The 19884-nt window shown below is 39.0% G+C and overlaps 2 protein-coding genes across 5 annotated transcripts in view; both read right to left on the reverse strand.

Annotated features, from left to right (window-relative positions):
* LOC117985441 (inositol oxygenase-like) overlaps positions 1–19884 on the reverse strand; it is a 106586-nt gene that overhangs the window by 23492 nt on the left and 63210 nt on the right. The gene's annotated exons all lie outside the window — the stretch shown is intronic.
* Positions 814–19111, reverse strand: LOC117985289 (protein suppressor of white apricot-like). 2 transcript variants are annotated; one of them, XM_034971979.2, is made up of 16 exons: positions 18826–19111; positions 17160–17329; positions 16353–16510; positions 15334–15550; positions 14288–14352; positions 12882–13095; positions 12076–12264; positions 11124–11390; positions 10097–10401; positions 9093–9241; positions 8496–8692; positions 6921–7051; positions 6015–6105; positions 5637–5688; positions 4570–4602; positions 814–2811 (listed from the first exon to the last, which is right to left on the reverse strand). In XM_034971979.2, exons 1-16 carry the CDS (start codon positions 19017–19019, stop codon positions 2493–2495), a joined length of 2751 nt encoding a protein of 916 aa, XP_034827870.1. In that variant the 5' UTR covers positions 19020–19111; the 3' UTR covers positions 814–2492. The 2 variants fall into 2 exon arrangements, with proteins under 2 accessions (XP_034827870.1, XP_069356991.1); XM_069500890.1 differs by having other exon boundaries at positions 18625–18965.

Consider the following 19884-nt stretch of genomic DNA (forward strand, 5'->3'; position numbering starts at 1 on the left):
GTTCACGTAAATATAATCACCAACTACCAGCTATGCAATGAGACGATTCCTCGTTCTTTCGAAGTTAATATTAGTAAAAAAATTATTATGACTGTTAGAGGGGCTGCTATGAGGTGCTTGCCTATGGGCGCTCTTGACATTTAATCTGCCTCTGGTTTTGACTAAAACTCGTTAAGGGGGCATCCATAAATTACGTGAGATGTTTAAGGGGGGCAGGGGGTCAAGTCAATTCTCATCTAATCTTAAGAGGGGGGGTCTCGGCAAATATCACGCAATTTTTTTTCTGATTGAATGAAACAAAAAAAATTATACCATTTAATCCAGATTGTATTTATTTATTTATTACACTTATAACTCACAGCAATTACTAGTCTTAACTAGTCGTAAATAAAAGCACGAAGCAATTTTTTTTCTTTTTACAATAACAATCCAACGCGTTTACGTAAGAAACCCACATTTTGAAATATCTCACGTGAGATTGAGGGATAGGGGAGTGGGTTGAATAAAATCTCACGACATTGACCAGGGGGGGAGGGAGGGACAGAAAATTCAAAAAAACACCTCACGTAATTTGTTGACGCCCCCTTATTAATTCTGTGGTTTTAAACTATAGTACGCGACAGGTCGAGATGGCAATCGGGGAGGGAACGCCCCGCACCCGCACAGCCCCCGCGCTAACCCGGTGCGGGCGAGCGCGGGTGTGCGGGGCGGCCCCCCGTCCCATACCCCGATAGCCATTTCGACCTGTCACGGACTATACCTACATATTATATCTATCGGGAAAAGTTATTCTATAAAAAATAAAACAATATATAAAATTAAAAGTAGGTAGGTATATTTATTACATTATCTACAACTGAAGTGATAGTTATTTCTACAGTACAATAAAACAATTTATATATTTTATTGATATTTCGATACCTATTACAAAATTGTGAAGACTTGTTCTTACAAAAAATAAAAGAAGATATTTTATAGTTTGTACTATGACAATAAAAACGTTTTTACAAGTATCTAAATATAATTTTGTTGCATATATTAAAAAAATTATACTGCAGTAGCATAATATGCTCGCGACTTTGTCGACGTGGACTACACAAATTTCAAACCCCTATTTTACCCCCTTAGGGGTTGAATTTTCAAAATCCTTTATTAGCGGATGTCTATATCATAATACCTAGCTATCATCTGCATGACAAATTTCAGCCCGATCCGTCCAGTAGTTTGAGCTGTGCGTTGATAGATCAGTCAGTCAGTTAGTCTCAGCTTTTTCTTTAATATATATAGATAATGGGGCCGAGTCTCTTGTACACAAAAACTAAACTAACAGGTCTAAATCTAGTGCTATCCTTTTCCGCAAGCAACATTATGAAAGGGATAGCAATAGATTTAGACGTGCCATTTTAGTTTAGATTGTGTACAACGGAATTAGCCACAATGTAACGCAAAATCTGAATTAAAACAATACTTTTAATTCAGATAATTTAATGAAAAAACCTGCACCGGCATTTTTCTAATTAATTAATTCAAATGTCTTTTACACAATAATGTACATAATTAAAACTATTTTATACCTAGCTTCTAAATTTATAATATTTATAAAACACTAGCTGATGCCCGCGACTTCGTTTGCGTGGAAAAAGGTTTTTTAAAAGTCCCGTAGGGACTCTTTGATTTTCCGGGATAAAAAGTAACCTATGTCACTCTCCAAGTCTTTATAATAAAGAATAAACTAGTTTTCTTTCTTTCTTTCTTTATGTATCACGTCAATCCGTTGCACCGTTGCAACGTGATTGAAGGACAAACCAACAAACACACTTTCGCATTTATAATAAGAACTAGAGTGAGGGAACTCTCGGTTTGATCTTGAACGACGATATGTCAAATGTTAGGCTATGGTGACGTGAAATCAAAGAAAACAGACCAAGTGCGAGTCAGACTTGCGCAAGGTTGCGTATTATAGTCGAATTTTTTCGACATTTTGCACGCTAAATCAAAAACTATTACACATAAAAATAAATAAAAATCTGTTTTAGAATGTACAGGTGAAGCCCTTTGATATGATACCCCACTAGGTATAGTTATCTAACTTTGAAAATTGAATAGTTCGTGAACACATTTTTAATATTTTTTTCTGTGATGTAATCACAAATTTACGGTTTTCGGATTTATTCCTTTACTTGTGCTATAAGACCTACCTACCTGCCAAATTTCATGATTCTAGGTCAATGGGATGTACCCTGTAGGTTTTCTTGACAGACACGACGGACAGCCAGACAACGAAGGGTTCCTTTTTCCTTTTGAGGTACGGAACCCTAAAAATCAAACCTAGCGTCAAATGTATACCTGCCAGTGACATCGAAGCCTCGACATTTCATTAGAAGTTCCCTAACTGTGGTTCCGTGCCAAACAACTAGAACAAATGCGCAGTATCGATTTTTAGATGTTTTTGAAAGACCTAAGTAGGCGCGATTACTACATTTCAAAAATCATTATTTATCCGCACTAGATACAGAATCCTCGTCACTATCGCTAGACCACTCCCCCTCGCTGTACTCTCTGTCTTTCTTCCTTTTCTTTCTCCCCATCTCTCCTTCACTCGACGACTCTTGTTGTGGGAGAGTGGGAGGATCATCAATGTTGTGCAAGCCCAGCTCTTTAGTGGGAGATATTGTTCTGAGCTCTTTCAATGTGTTGGTTAAGTCTATGTTGATCTGTGGCGGTGGATCTTCCTCTATCTCAATTTCTCGTCTCCTTTTCTTTTTGTTCTTCGACGGTTTCTTGTCTTTCTTTCGCTTTTTCTTTTTTGAACTGTGAAACAAAAAAAAACTATCAATAAATACGGGATCAAGGATATGAGCATTGATTTTGTTCAGGTCATAACACTATGTATTTTCCAGATATCTATAAGGCCGATAGGTATCTGGTTTTTTTATTATTCAGATACAAGTTAGCCCTTGACTGCAATCTCACCTGGTGGTAAGTGATGATGCAGTCTAAGATGATAGCGGGCTAACCTGGAAGGGGTATGGCAGTTTTCATTAAACCCATACCCCTTTGGTTTCTACACGGCATCGTACCGGAACGCTTAATCGCTTTTCGGCACGGCTTTGCCGGTAGGGTGGTAACTAGTCACGACCGAAGCCTCCCACTAGACCAGGCCAGAAATTTAGAAATTATAAAATTCCAAACCCCTGCCAGGAATCGAACCCGGGACCTCCCACTAATAAGACCACAGCGCTCACCACTGCGCCAGGGAGGTCGTCAAAATAATACATAGTACCTAAATACACCCCCCCCCCCTCCTTTTAAGTAGGGATTAAAGTTAAATCCCCCCTCGTAAGTTGGGATTACAGTTAAATCGCACATTATCCACCTTGATAATGTTATCTGCATGATACCTTCTAACATTGTCTTACTGAGTTTATCTCAAGTGTCGACGATTCAGTACACAGGCTCCGACGCGATTATCTGTGTAACTGTAGTACGCGACAGATTGAGATGGCTATGACTTTGTAAAGTGATAATAAAAAGAACGCCCGGCTGAGTTTGTTGTGGGCTCTTTTCAGACTTGGGCGCGTTTGAAACCCTCGTAGCTTTAGTTTGAAGTGCGTCATTAATCTTCACCACTATATCATCTTACAAATTAACAATTTTGACCATCAGTAAGCGTAGCCAAGCTGTGATCTGCCTAGTGGTTAGGACGTCTGCCTTCTAATCGGAGGTCGGGGGTTCGATCCCGGGCACGCACCTCTAACTTTTCGGAGTTATGTGCGTTTTGAGTAGTTAAATATCTCTTGCTTTAACGGTGGAGGAAAACATCGTGAGGAAACCTGCATGCCTGAGAGTTCAGCATAATGTTCTCAAATGAGTGTAAAGTCTACCAATACGCACATGGCCAAAACTCTTCTCACCCTGAGAGGAGACCCGTGCTCTGTAGTGAGCCGGCAACGGTTGATCATGATGATGATGAAGCGTAACATGTTACCTATTCTTAGTCTTTGTTTTAGTAATAACTAGTATAGTTACAGTCTGTGTTAGTATAGTCATTAATAAGTATAGTTGTTAGTTAGTGATTTTTTATTTTATTAATTTTTTAGGTTTCCGTGTGTTTTATTAGTTATCATTAGTTTAGTTATCATTAGTTTATAATCCGTGGCGTCACCCGGTTCAGGGTACAAGCTGAAAATCAGCGCTGTATGTGCTTGTGCAACAAGGCATACAGCATAATGCTGAGCTGGGACCCTTTTTTCGGGTTGTGCCACACAATATAACAGTTTGTTCCGGCGCTTCTTTTGCTTGTTCTCAGGTGGAAGAAGCGCCGGAACAACCAGCTCTTAGCTTTAAGTTGTGATGTGTGGCATAATTTGTATTAATAAACGTCTTTTCTTTTCTTTCTTTCTTTCTTTTCTATTCTGAATAAACAATTTGAATTTGAATTCGAATTCGCCTCATACCCCGATTGCCATCTCGACCTGTCGCGGACTGTAACTAGCTAAATTTAAATTAAATAAATAAATAAAAATTTTATACAATAATAATTGTCTATTGAACAATTTAATTACCAACCTTTCATAGTCTGAATCCTCTTCTTCAGATGATCTGAAAAAAAGATATTCCTGTTATCTAAACATATAAAAGGAAAAGATGACTGACTGACTGACTGATCTATCAACGCACAGCTCAAACTATTGGTCGGATCGGGCTGAAATTTGGCATGCAGATAGCTATTGACGTAGGCATCCGCTAAGAAAGGATTTTTGAAAATTCAACCCCTAAGGGGGTGAAATAGGGGTTTGAAATTTGCGTAGTCCAAGCGGACGAAGTTGCGAGCATAAGCTAGTTCATAATATGAAATGGCGATTTAAAATCTTGGTAGGCGATTCCGTTTTGTAACAGATTGTGTATATTTTATAACAATTATTTTTCGGTTCAATGTCACAATATTCTAATACTTTTCAGGCTAGTTAACCGTATTTGAGTTTAGTGTGAGTGATTATTGGTTGTTTATTTTTACATTGACTAACAGGCAACTGAAGTCATATTATTCAACTAGCTTATGCTCGCGACTTCGTCTGCGTAGACTACACAAATTTCAAACTCCTATTACACCGAATTTTCAAAAATCCTTTCTTAGCGGATGCCTACGTCATAAAAGCTATCTATAGATCAGTCCAGTTGAGCTGTGTGTTGATAGATCAGTCAGTCAGTCACCTTTTCCTTTTATATATTTAGATACACAAAACAACAAACAAGTAGCAAGTAAGCAGTTCAAAGGTATAAAAAACCGGTCAAGTGCGAGTTTGATCGCACACGAAGGGTTCCGTACCATCGTACAAGATATACCTAACACTTTTATACAGAACAGTAAGTACATGACGGACTGCGCCATCTATGCGTTTTAGTATATTTTTTTTTTGTGAACACATTTTATTCGCAAATTCACGGTTTTTGGCTTTTTCCCTTTAATGGTGCTATAAGACCTACCTACTTACCAAATTTCATGATTCTAGGTCAACGGGAAGTACACGGGAATGGTTTTCTTAACAGACACGACAGACAGACAAGAAGACAGAAGTGATCCTGGGTTCCTTTTGAGGTACGGAACCCTAAAAATGCAATTTAAAAAAAATTACCTGTTCTTTTTCCGTTTGCTTTTTCTGTGTTTTTCGAATTCACCCTCATATTCTGAAAAAAGATACTTATTTGCAATCAAACTTATCGTTTTTCTTGCTTCGTCATCTCACAAAGAATAATAGAAATTTTCTACCACAAACATTGACTTATATATTACTTCGTATGGGCAGGGTTATTGAACAAACAAAATGTCACCGACTCAGTGGTGCTTTAGCACCAATGCAACCTCAGTGACGTCTGGATTTCAAACGGGTCGTTCATTAGTATCTAAGAGGTGGCGCTGATTTATTTGGTTTCTAAACCGTGAAAAATATTGTTCGCTTTGACCATATCTTGTCATTTATATCGATGACCACAAAAGATTAAGGCATCTTTACCTCTCTTTTCTTTGCGTCTTCGCTTCTCATGTCGCCTTCTCTTTTCCTCTTGTTCATTCTTCTTTTTTCGGAGTGATTCTAATGTGTCAACCTGAAAAAAAAATAGTTTAAGTGGCGGTAAAAGTCCTTTTGTAAAAATTAAACTTGCACGATAATTCTGAATAATTATTCACATAGGTAGCTTTAGTACCTATAATAAATATTTTTAGTCTGTTCTAACTTATCTATTTTTTTTATTCCGATACAAGTTAGCCCTAGACTGCAATTTCACCTGGTGGTAAGTGATGATGCAGTCTAAAATTTTATTTTTTTATTTTTATTGAAAAGGTTCGCTAGCGATTTTTACAAAAATGATCTTAAATAACATAAAGTTAAATTACATGACGTTGTATGTAAAATCATTTGAAAGCAAACACTACATGCACATTCACACAATTTACATGGAACAATTATTAATCATATAAGTAAAATAATACAAAAAGTAGCTAAAACTTTCCGAAATAGTGAAAACACAAAAAACATAAATTATTCAAGGTGCAATGGTAATTGAATAAATCTTAAACTATAGTAAAGTTAACCTAGGAGTACGAATAGTTAAAAAATAAAAAAATGTTTAAAAAAGTGATAAGATATTTCTGCGATTAATAAGTAGGTACTTATTAATCGCAGAGAGAACGAATCGAACAGAGAACGTGTCTTAACCGTTTGTCTAATTAAGTTACTAATAACTAGTTTTCTAAACGTGCCAGGTGGATTTATAGTGATATCGAGTGACTGACTGAATTATATCTGAAAAAAATGCAGAATAAACCCATGTTGTAATCTAGTGGGAACACCGCCGATGGGAGTTGGTTCCACAGTTAGCATGTGCGTGGAAAGAAGGATCTGGCACAGCGGACCACTCACCATGGCGCTAGCGAGCGAGGTGTTGGGCAGCGCGGCGGCGGCGGGGTCGACCCCCACCTTCTTCAGAAACTCGGCCGCCCGTCGCCTTCTCTCCTGCTGCTTTGTCTTATCCGCTTCCGTTTCACACTCGCCTGCAAGCATATCTATGTAAATAGACCCTCAATAGCTCAACGGGTAAAGCAGTGGACTGAAAACCGAAAGATCGACGGTTCAATCCCCACCTGTTCCACTATTAATTGTAGTACCTACACCTTTTTTTTTTTTTTTTTGATATTTCAAAGCTATCTGCAATCAGTCATTGGATGGACTTTTATCAGATTTTTATGAGTGCATTCAATTCATACCTACTTCTAGCACAAGGTTGACGCTTAGTTGGAGGGGAAAGGTCTTTTATTAGTCATTTCACATGGCTAATATTCTTTTAAAAAAAATACAATCCGTACAAGATGAGAACTCGCTCGCCATTTTAACTCTACAGTCATCATCATCATGATCAACCCATCACCGGCTCACTACAGAGCACGGGTCTCCTCTCAGAGTGAGAAGGGTTTGGGTCATAGTCTACCACGCTGGCCATGTGTGGATTGGTAGACTTCACACACCTTTGAAAACATTATGGAGAACTCTCAGGCTGCATGCCTGCTTCCGTTTCCTGTTTCCTCACGATGTTTTCCTTCACCGTTAAAGCAAGTGATATTTAATTAATTAAAACTCACATAACTCCGAAAAGTCAGAGGTGCGTGCCCGGGAACGAACCCCCGACCTCCGATTAGAAGGCGGACGTCCTAACCACTAAGCTATCACAGCTTCAACCCTACAGTACCCGGCAGGAAATATTGTACATCGACCTTTAGACAGCGATAGCGGTTTCGTATGGCGTTGTCTCTGTCGTTGAGACCGACTAAACGTCACATAACTAGATGATGCTCGCGAATTAACACGCGTGGAATGTGGATCTAGGTTTTTAAAATCCCGTGGGAACTCCTTGATTTTCCGGCATTAAGCCTAGCCTATGTTCTTCCCCGGGATGCAAGCTATCTCATGCTCATCTCAGCTGTACCAAATATCATCGAAATCGGTTAAACGGATGAGCAATGAAAAACTAGCCGACCGACAGACGGACAGACTGACACGCTTTCGCATTTTTTTTAATTTTTTTTATTCAGATACAAGTTAGCCCTTGACTGCAATCTCACCTGGTGGTAAGTGATGATGCAGTCTAAGATGATAGCGGGCTAACCTGGAAGGGGTATGGCAATTTTTATTAAACCCATACCCCTTTGGTTTCTACACGGTATCGTACCGGAACGCTAAATCGCTTGGCGGCACGGCTTTGCCGGTAGGGTGGTAACTAGCCACGGCCGAAGCCTCCCACGAGACCAGACCAGAAATTTAGAAATTATAAAATTCCAAACCCCTGCCAGGAATCGAACCCGGGACCTCCCACTATTAAGACCACAGCGCTCACCACTGCGCCAGGGAGGTCGTCATTTATAATATTAGTACGGATTAAAAACAAAAAATAATAACCAAACGTATGTATGTGTGCGTGTTACCTTATTACGTTATTATTACCTTTAGAATCCGATTGGTCACCAGTCAAATCAATCATTTCATCAGAATTATCCTCTAACGATATAATTTCACTCTCCAATTCATCTTTGTATTTCCTTCTCTTCTTATCACTTTCCCTGTCTCTTTTCCTCTCCCTTTCCGCACTCCTTCTTTCTGATCTCCTTTCTCTGTGCTCTTTGGATCGATATTCTTTTTTCCTAAAGTTAAAGACAAAATAATTTTAATTGCGTAAAAAAACAATATCACTAACTACAATTATATCACTACACTACTTTGTTGGTTTGTCCTTCAATCACGCCGCAACAGAATAATGACTCAACGTGATATTTTGCATGGTTCCCACGGGATTTTTAAAATCTAAATCCACGCGTACGAAGGCTCGGACATGATCTAGGTAGTCCAGATAAATAATCTAAAAGTTTGCCTGGTGTTTGGATGTTTTTTACTCTGACCAGACCCAAAAAAAGATCTGATTCTAAAAAATCTTTGAAAATGATGAAATGAAAATACATTATCCCCGAGTGCAAGTCGTAGGCAAATAAATTCTAGAATAAATATTTAGTTCCATAAATAAAGCAAAATAATAAAAATATCTACCTATCGTGATGTTTTCTCTTACTGGGACTCTTCTTTTCCCTATCTCTGCTCTTCTCTTCTCTTTTCTCTGGCGATTTCTCTACTTTTCTTTCTTCTTCCCTTTCTATGTTTTCTTCTAATTTTGGTAGTTCTTTTATTGTTTCTTTTACCTATGGTTTATTTAAATGTTTTTAAATTATTTTTCGAATCAACACGCACACGAAGGATTTCGAACCAAAGTGCGAGTTGGAGTTGCACAAGAAAGATTTCGAACCAGTCAAGAGCAAGTTGGAGTCGCACATGAAAGATTTCGAACCAGTCAAGAGCGAGTTGGAGTCGCACACGAAAGATTTCGAACCAGTCAAGAGCGAGTTGGAGTCGCACACGAAAGATTTCGAACCAAAGTGCGAGTTGGAGTCGCACACTAAAGATTTCGAACCAGTCAAGAGCGAGTTGGAGTCGCACACGAAAGATTTCGAACCAGTCAAGAGCGAGTTGGAGTCGCACACGAAAGATTTCGAACCAGTCAAGAGCGAGTTGGAGTCGCACACGAAAGATTTCGAACCAAAGTGCGAGTTGGAGTCGCACACGAAAGATTTCGAACCAGTCAAGAGCAAGTTGGAGTCCCACACGAAAGATTTCGAACCAGTCAAGTGCGAGTTGGAGTCGCATACGAAAGATTTCGAACCAGTCAAGTGCGAGTTGGAGTTGCACACGAAAGATTTCGAACCAGTCAAGTGCGAGTTGGAGTTGCACACGAAAGACTTCGAACCATCGTGCAAGATAATGTAGTAAGTTTTTAAGTTGCATGGCGGCCATTTTGGATTTTTTATTAGTTGTTATAGCGGCAAGAGTAATACATACTCTGTGAAAATTTCAACTCTCTATAATGGTTCATGAGATACAGCCTGCTGATAGACAGACATACAGACCGAGGGACAGACAGGCGCACAGCGGAGGCTTAGTAATAGGTTAGAGTTCAGTTTAAGAAAATACACCTACTTCCTTTTTAAAATAGAGATTACCTGTTCTTTAATTTCCGGTATCGTGATGGCCCGAGCGGTCTTACTACTCACTCTCTGCTCTATGGTTTTGACAACTGGCAGATTATTTATCTGTCCCGCCTCCATCTTGTACACCAACACCGGTGGGATATTATTAGTTGCTGTTATCTGTGGTATGTTGGTCTTCGGCAGTTCTTTAGCTTCCTCGTTGGTTTCTGATTGCTGTGTTTCTTCATCATCGGAACTTGATTCGTAAGGTAGTGCCGGTTTGGGTAGGATTGGGTCTGGTTCTTTTAGTTTCTTTATGGAGAAGGATACCATGGGGGCTGTAAAAATGATTATAATATAAAGTGTTAATTATCGCGGGCATGATCTAGTATTTATTACTAGATGATGCCCGCGACTTCTTCCGCGTGAATTTAGGTTTTTAAAAATCCCGTGGGAATTCTTTGGAGGATTAAAAGTAGCCTATGTCCTTCCCCGGGATGCAAGCTATATCTGTAACAAATTTCGTCAAATAGATTGATGCGAAATGCGAAAGTGTGTCTGTCTGTCTGTCAGCTTTTCACAGCTCATCCCTTTAACCGATTTTGATGAAATTTGGTACAAAGATAGCTTGCATCCCGGGGAAGAACATTTATGCTACTTTATATCCCGGAAAATCGAAGTTCCCATGGGATTTTTAAAAACCTAAATCCCCGCGGGCGAAGTCGCTGTCATCCTCTTGTCCATACTTCCATACTAATATTATAAACGCGAAAGTGTGTCTGTCTGTCTGCTAGCCTTTCACGGCCCATCTGTTCAACCGATTTTGACAAAATTTGGTATAGCGCTAGCTTGCATCCTGGGACAGGACATTAGGCTACTTTTCATCCCGAAAAATCAAAGAGTTCCCACGGGATATTCTTTTTCACTCTGGGCTGGTTTCCGCACTTAAACGTTTCCGTCTGTTGTGCGTTTACCACGGGATTTTTAAACCTAAAACCTAAATCCACGCGGATGAAGTCGCGGGCATCCTTTAGTACTCTGTAAAAGAAAACTGACTCACTTTTATCCTGTTTAGGCTGTTCCTTGTCCCTCCCATTAACATCCACCCCCCTTTTCTCTTGCATCAGCCTTTTATAAAAAGGATGATATAAGTTATCAGGCTCCAAGAACGTAAAGCGTGGATCGTTTTTGGATCGAACTATCTCTTCGAACTCGTCGCCATTTCGCGCTACGTAGGCCGCCATTTTGTCGATGACCGTTTTGACGTCTTCCGGTGGAGTTAATATTATGTTGTCTTTACTGTCTGATGATGAACTATCGTCGAAATCTGTTAATAAAAAAATCCATACTTATTCAGTAATTAATTCATACTAATATTATAAATGCGAAAGTGTGCCTGTCTGTCTGTCTGTTTGCTAGCCTTTCACGGCCCGTCCGTTCAACCGATTTTGACGAAATTTGGTACAGCGATAGCTTGCATCCCAAGGAAGGACATAAGCTACTTTTTATCTCGGAAATCAAAGTTTCCACGGGATTTTCAAAAACCTAAATCCACGCGGACGAAGTCGCGCGCATCATCTAGTAATATTATAAATATGAAGGTTTTGTCCTTCAATTACATCACAATGGAGCACTCTTTAGTCTTTTCTTATATAAAGTTATGTTACAGTACGCGGCCGAAAGTAATGTATATCGAGATACCAGATTTGTACAGCGTTGTCTCAGTCATTGAGATAGACAAACGTCATATAGGTATGAGTGACAGAGACAACGCTCTACAAAGCCGAAACATCATTCTAAAGGCTGATGTACAGTACGCGGCCAAAAGTGATGAACATCGATCTTTAGAAGGAGACAGCAGATTTGAAGAGCACTGTCTCGGTCATTGAGAGTTGAGACTGACAAAGCGTTATATGGGTATGAGTGACAGAGACAACGCTCTACAAAGGCCAAACGTCATTCTAAAGGCCGATCATCACTTTCTGCCGCGTACTGTAATTTGTATGAGTTACCTGATACATCACTGTCACTGTCTGTATTATAGTTCTTCATGAGACTCAGACCAGTAGATTTTGTGGCAGTGGGTTTCTTGTCGATCTGTGGAGGGGGCGTGTTTGCTGGTGTGACCGCTGGCGTCTGTACATGCGACATGTACTGTTGGTACATTGCTGTGTATTGCTGTTGCACCACTGGTTGAACGGCTGGAAGAGAAACTGACAATATTAGTAATCATGTGGATAGCTACTGCTGAACATAGGTCTCTGGTTTTTCATTTTTATGAATGAACTAGCTTATGCTCGCGACTTCGTCTGCGTGGACTACACAAATTTCAAACCCCTATTTCACCCCCTTAAGGATTGAATTTTCAAAAATCCTTTCTTAGCGGATGCCTACGTCATGATAGCTATCTGTATGCCAAATTTCAGCCCGATCCGTCCAGTAGTTTGAGCTGTGCGTTGATAGATCAGTCAGTCAGTCAGTCAGTCAGTCACCTTTTTGTTTTATATATTTAGATATACTTTTTATTGTACACTACAAAATTAGTACAATAAAACATATACAAAACATTGGCAGGTACAATTTGGCGGCCTTATCGCTACCTAGCGATCTCTTCCAGGCATTTTATTGAGGATTTTTTCAACAATTACAATATAAACATAAAAATAATCGAGTGATTAATGGAAAGGGATCACAACCCTCATCAAGGAGGAATACCATGTAGAAAGAGGAGGCAGGGAGATGGAGAGGAGAGAGAGGAGGAGGGAGAGGAGAGAGGGGAAAGGAGATGAAGAAAGAGAAAAATATCTAGTCTACATACCTTGGTCATTGTTATTGTACATAACAGGAGCCCTGGAGATCTCAGCGTTGGCGCGAGGAGGCAGGGGCTCAGTTCCGGGAGGGGCCACTTCCCCCGGAGCCAGCTCCGTGATGTAGGCCTCGTCCAGGGTGGCTTCTCCACGCATCTTGGATATCAGCAGTGTGTAGTCACAGTCTGCTGATGGCTTGTAGTGGATACTTGGGATTGAGGGAGCCTGAAATAAGTGATTTTATAGTTGTACCTTTAGAATGAGAGCAAATTTGTAGAGCACTGTCGTTGAGACCAACAGAATGTCAAATAGGTATGAGTGCTACAAAGCTGAAATGTCATTCTAAAGACCGATGTACATTACTTTCGGCCGCGTACTGTACAAGGTGTTAGATAACGTCTGTAACATCCTGGCAAGCTACAGTTAAGACCAATGTGTAGGTGTACCATAAAAATAATGAGCCTCTAGTATAACGTGATGATACCCGTGGGAGATATGAGAACTTGACAAAGTTTAACCCAATTGCACGGGTCGTGGTCACGACGGGACTGCAGCGAGCAGCAGCGAGAGATGAAGTTGGAGCTGTCAAGGCCAGTAGCGAACTACCCTCTTTCTTGCTCTTTTCGCTGGAACTTCACGAGCTGTACAATGGTAGAATTATGCAAACCAAGACAGCATCGTACGACATCGAAAGTTAATATTGACGTTGTGAGTGTATTTTGCCGGACAGCTCGTGAATTTCCAGCGAAAAAAACAATTAAGAGGGTTCGCTACTGCCCTTGACAGCTCGAACTTCATCTCTTGCAGCACCACAGTCCCGTTTTGACCACAACCTGTGCAATAGGGTTGAAATATCTAAATATAATAAAAGGAAAAGGTGACTCCCTGACTGATCTATCAACGCACAGCTCAAACTACTTGACAGATCGGACTGAAATTTGGCATGCAGATAGCTATTATGACGTAGGCATCCACTAAGAAAGGGTTTTAGAAAATTCAACCCCTATAACTATTAACTATTTAACCCCTTTAAAATTTGTGTAGTCCACGCGGACGATGTCGCGACCATAAGCTAGTCGACAAATAAAAACATCAAATTTACTGTGGTATGTACTCATTATCTAGATTGAAATATGTCGTTTAACCACGAAATAAGCTGAAAATCATTAGTTAACAAAGTTTCTGCTAACAGCTGATCGTGGAAATGAACTCGTAAAGGCTTCAGTGAACTCGAAGAACCGTTTGAACGTTCAACATTTTCGCGTTTATAACATCAGTATGGATTTTGCTAAAAGTTTAATAAAAATTGTTTTTTTTTATGTTAAATTATTTATGTTAAATCTATTCCATATCCATTTGTTTATGTTAAATCTACAAACTGTTTTATATAATTATAAATAGTATCAGAAATACTTACAGATTCAATGACTGTGGCTGCTAAACTTGGATGAAGATATTCTTCATTCATATCATGCTGTTTTTCTGTTGATAAAAAAGACAATGTTAAAATGTAAAAAAAAAACCGGCCAAGTGCGAGTCAGGCTCGCGCAATGAGGGTTCCGTACTACAGTCGTATTTTTTCGACATTTTGCACGATAATTCAAAAACTATGATGCATAGATATAAATAAAAACCTGTTTTAGAATGTACAAATGAAGACCTTTCATATGATACCACACTTGATATAGTCACTCACTTCGAAAGTTGAAAATACTAATTATTAGTTCATGACCACAATTTAATTTTTTTTTGTGTGATCTAACCCTAAGTGTGTGTCTCTCCCTCCCTCTCTTAGTGAATGTCTACATCATAATAACTATTTGCATGCCAAATTTCAGCCCGATCCGTCCAGTAGTTTGAGTTGTGCATTGATAGATCAGTCAGTCAGTCACCTTTTCCTTTTATATATTTAGAATATGTAACAGAGAGAGTCCTATACTAACTTCTCTCTATGCATAGAATTTATAGATTTATATTTTATTCATTTGCTCTCATGGTTTCATGAAGCCCCAATAGGGCATTGCAAAGTTAGGTACACTAACAATATATACATGCTAAATATAATTATTATACAATTACATGCAAGCTACGTGTTACATTATTTTATAATAGATTTTATCAGGTAATTGTATATGGCATTCATTTTGAATCAAAATTATTTTTATTTTATTTATAGAACGCATAATATTATATTAATAAGGTTACCTTCTATAACATCAACAGATTTTTCTGACCACTTTCCAGCCTTCACTAGCGCAGTCAGTGCAGTATAGTAGGCATGCAAGGGGCTATCCTTATTGAGGAACTTGAACTGTGGGTTGTCTCTTTGCTTGGCCTTGATCAGGATTTCCATCTGGGTGCCTTGGTGGGCGATGAAGTTGGCAGTTGTTCATAGAAGAATACATAACAGAGAGAGTCCTATACTAACTTCTCTCTGTGGATAGTTTATATTAATAAGCTTACCTTCTATAACTTCAACAGATTTTTCTGGCCACTTTCCAGCCTTCACTAGCGCAGTCAGTGCAGTATAGTAGGCATTCAAGGGGCTATCCTTATTGAGGAACTTGAACTGCGGGTTGTCTCTTTGCTTGGCCTTTATTAGGATCTCCATCTGAGTGCCTTGGTGGGCGATGAAGTTGGCGGTTTTCTCTATTATTGCATTTTGCTTTTGGGTGTCGGCCTGGGAACATAGGGGATTAAATAAATACCCTCTTAAAATATATATAAAACTAGCTGACCCGGCAAACTTCGTACCGCCTAAGGCCCGGTATCCACCTATGCGGGGCGGAGAGGAGATGTGTACAGTAAACCAATCAGATTTTTAAAAAATGACGTGATAATTTTTTCACATCATCTATTTTGAATCTGATTGGTCGATTGAACGCATCTCCTCTCCTCTCCTCTTAGGTGGATACCGGGCCTAACAGTCTCTAAATCTCATCAGTCATCTTACAGCCGCACTCAAAGTCGCTTAGTCGTTACTTAAGGCATAAATTAGTATGGATAAGGAATGCCTTAAGTAACGATTAAGCGACTCTGAGTGCGGCTGTTAGACTGCGTCGTCACTTTTTCGACATTTTGCACGATAAGTCAAAAACTATAATGCATAAAAATAAATAAAAATCTGTTTTAGAATACACAGGTTCATATTACATATCACAACCTTTCATATTATGATACCCCACTTGATATAGTTATCTTACTGCGAAAATTGAAAATACTAATTATTAGTTCATGACCACAATTTAATTTTTTTTGTGTGATGAAACCACAAATTCACGGTTTTCAGATTTTTCCCCGAATGTCTGCTTATAAGACCTACTTGCCAAATTTCATGATTCTAGGTCAACGGGAAGTACCCCGTAGGTTACTTGACAGACCAACAGACAGATAGACAGACAACAAAGTGATCCTATATAGGTTATTTTTTTCTTTATGAGGTATGGAACCCTAAAAACACCTACCCTCAAATATGCACTTACAAAAATAGTATTAATAGGCAAGAGATCTTTGAGAGCTTGACTAGGTTCAAAGGGTTCTTCAATTTCTACTGGAACTTCTGGAGTGGACTCGGCAGGAATGTCATAGTTGAACCCAACCTGGCCGTAGCCAGCTGCATGGAGACGCTTCAGTTCTTCTTCTGTTGAAGAAAATTTTTTGTTGTATGATTATGACATTTAGTAGGTACGTCATTCACTTATAATATAGGCCAGTAAATAGAGCATTTAACCTTGTACTAAATTTCCGACCCAATTTTAATTATTTGTTAGGTTAAGGGTCTCTTACTGACCATAAAATCACAAAATGCTGACAGATCCAGGTGCAGCTTCGATCACAATCTTGAAGGAAAGTTTTTGGCCAATATCTCGGAAACTATCCACTTTAGGGCAAAAGTTATGTAGACCATTATTGTAGAAATAAAATTTTGCATCTTTTGTTTCTTGTAAACTTTTTTGTAAAACTTACCATTTACGATTTAGCATCCTTTTCGGGAGGTTGGGGATTCGATTCTGGGCGTGAACCTCTAACTTTTCGGAAGTAACGCGCGTTTTACATATTAAAATCTTGCTTTAATGAAGAAGGAAAACTTCGTGAGGAAACCTGCATACTTTAGAGTTCTCCATAGTGTTCTCAAAGGTGTGTGAAGTCTGCCAATCTGCACTTGGCCAGCATGGTGGACTATGGCCAAACCATTCTTATTCTGAGAGGAGACCTGTGTTCTGTAGTGGGCCAGTGATGGGTTGATCATGATGAATGTGTCTAGTAATATATCAACATTTATGTTTTACCTTTGTACATCTCTTCTTCATCCTCGTCGGTGTGAAGTGCCCGGTACCTCTCCTCGTCACAGAGCTGCTCCACGTCCAGCTCTGTCCTGGTGAGCTCCACCCTCCAGTCAAAGCCCCCAGGCGGGGCCTCCAGGGCTGACAGATCATGAAGGGCGCCCCTTGCATCGTACCTAACAAAATAAACATCAACATTACCTCTTAGCCTAAATAATTTGTAACATTTTCATAGAAAATCAACTTTGAGAACTTCTCAAGAGAACTCAAGAAGAGTACTGATTCTGAGCAGAACTAAATGTTAGAGCATTCACATCCTCTTCTTACTAATATAATATGAAAAGGACAGACATAGTTTGACAGTTTTAAGTTTATTTTAGAGCCGTCAAACCTTGTGACTTCAGCTGCCAGTCGCGAGTGTATCGTTTAAATTTGTAGCGTGCACTAAAATTTAGAGTCTTTCAATGTAAAATTCATGTTCAGTTCTTCTTTAGCAATATTAAAAAGAAGAGGATGCAGATACTATAAATTTAGTTCAGCGAAAAACAACAGAATCAGCGCCAATTTTCTTAATATAGCTTAAGTACCTAACAATAGAATCATATTATGACGAAGTTGAGTATAACAGTTACCTATTCGATCATTTCATTAAGAAATGGTTTTTCAATGACTTTGCAGACCACAAATTAGTGTTACATTCTATTAAGATATGATTGACACTACTGTGTAAATTCTTTATACAATATGACTTGTTTATTTTAATTTGTAAATTCTATTCCTCTATTTGGGTTTAGAAAATTATGAGAAATATCCTATGCAGAAGTTTAGGTTCTGTACACCTCTTCCTTCTATACACCTCTAGATATAAAAAGACTTTCCTGACTGACTGATCTATCAAAGCACAGCCCAAACCACTGAAAATAGACACTTGAAATTTTGACAGTATGTGCTAGGCTGCTTTTATGATGTAGGCACTCACTACAAAAGGATTTGTGGAAATTCCAAACCTAAACCCCAAATAACTTGAAATAATCGGTAATTATTCAAGTTATTTCCATGAAAATTGGTGGGCAGGTCATGCCTGTCGTAGAGGTGATGGCCGTTGGAGCCGGAAATTCCTTGAGTGGAGATTTCACTTGAGCAAATCCGGGCGGGTCAGCTTGTATACATATAAAAGGAAAAATTGGCTGACTCATACGTCAACTTACAGTGTAAACGGCTGGTTCTAGAAAACTGAGATTTTGTCTATATAGCATATACCCAAAGTATGGAGGAATTTTCAGAAATTCTATAAGTCACACTGGGAAGACAGAGCACAAAAATAGTGTTGTTATTTATAAAGAATTCACACGGTAAAACTGTTTCCCTGTCAACACATTGTACGCGTGTTACATTCGTCCGTTTGGAGGGATGAATTACAGTCACACAAATCTATCGTACGTACGCAATAGTACCTTAGCGTAATACATACCACCAGAGGCAGTCACCATAACAAAACGCGAGGCGGAGGCCGCACGCCCACCGTCCAGCCCCTCGCGTATGCACCGACACTCAGCTCTGCGAAATACTTAGTAGCATCTTCCAAAAAATTAACATTTTCTCATTATTTACTATATTTTAAAACTTTTTTAGCGCCACAGTTAGCAGTCTTATAGTAAAAAACGGATCGAACCTGTCGATTTTCAACGTTTCATCCCCCATCCACGGAATGAGGTGTTTGCCTTGGTCAATCTGCAGGGCTTTAACATTGTCCCTGAAAAGTTTGCACGAATAGCCGAACACGAATAGTTCTTCTTTCTTCTCCTTACATTCACTCTTTCGTAATATTCCAGTTTCACTTTGATTTCCAGTCCATTTTAAAGACATTTTGATAATATACGCACGCACAAAACCAAATTAATTTCTTTCAAATTCACAAAAACACACGCATACACAAATGCCGCACGCTTAACGCCATATTTTTTTATCACAGACTAATAAAGTGCTAATCACAAGATAATCGTCAAAGAGTATAGTAATAATACACAGTCCTTATTCTGTGTAATAATAATATACTGAGGAGTAGTAGATAATCTATGCTGAGGAGATACTGAGAAATCATGTCATAATGGATCCACTTCATGCTTGTGGCAAGCAATATATTATACAGCAAGCATCGGTAAACAACACAACACAGACAGGCCAGCAAATCAATTATTTCCTTAAAATACTTGAGTCAACATAACGTCACTTCACGTTGTTTGTCAAGATCTCACGTAGGTACAAATACATCTTGATTCTTGACAAACAAAAAAGTGGCCCAGTGATAAGGACAGAAAATAATTATTTTGTCACGTTCTAATAATTCGGCTTGAGATTCGGCAATATTAATACAGCGAGTGCGAGCGTGAAATCGTGCTTGCAGCCGCTCGCCTTCACTCGGCGAGCGTGTAGAGCCGGTGGATTCGAGCCGGTATATGCGTTCCATTTATCGAAATGTAATCGACTAGACATTAATATAATCGATTGAATGACGACTGCATTATTCTATTATATAATAATTTAAAAGTACCTAAAATGTCCTAGAATTATGTTCCTGAAGGTTAAAATTATTAAAATTTTGCAAATTTTGATAAAAAATAACATTCACGCAAAACAGTCAGGCTATTGAAAGGAATGCCATTTTATTGCAATTAAAAAAAGTATACAATGGCAACTGGATATAAACCGGATAAATCAGGAGGCACGAATT

The sequence above is a fragment of the Maniola hyperantus genome, chromosome 9, assembly GCF_902806685.2.
Source record: "Maniola hyperantus chromosome 9, iAphHyp1.2, whole genome shotgun sequence".
Lineage (NCBI taxonomy): Eukaryota > Metazoa > Arthropoda > Insecta > Lepidoptera > Nymphalidae > Maniola > Maniola hyperantus.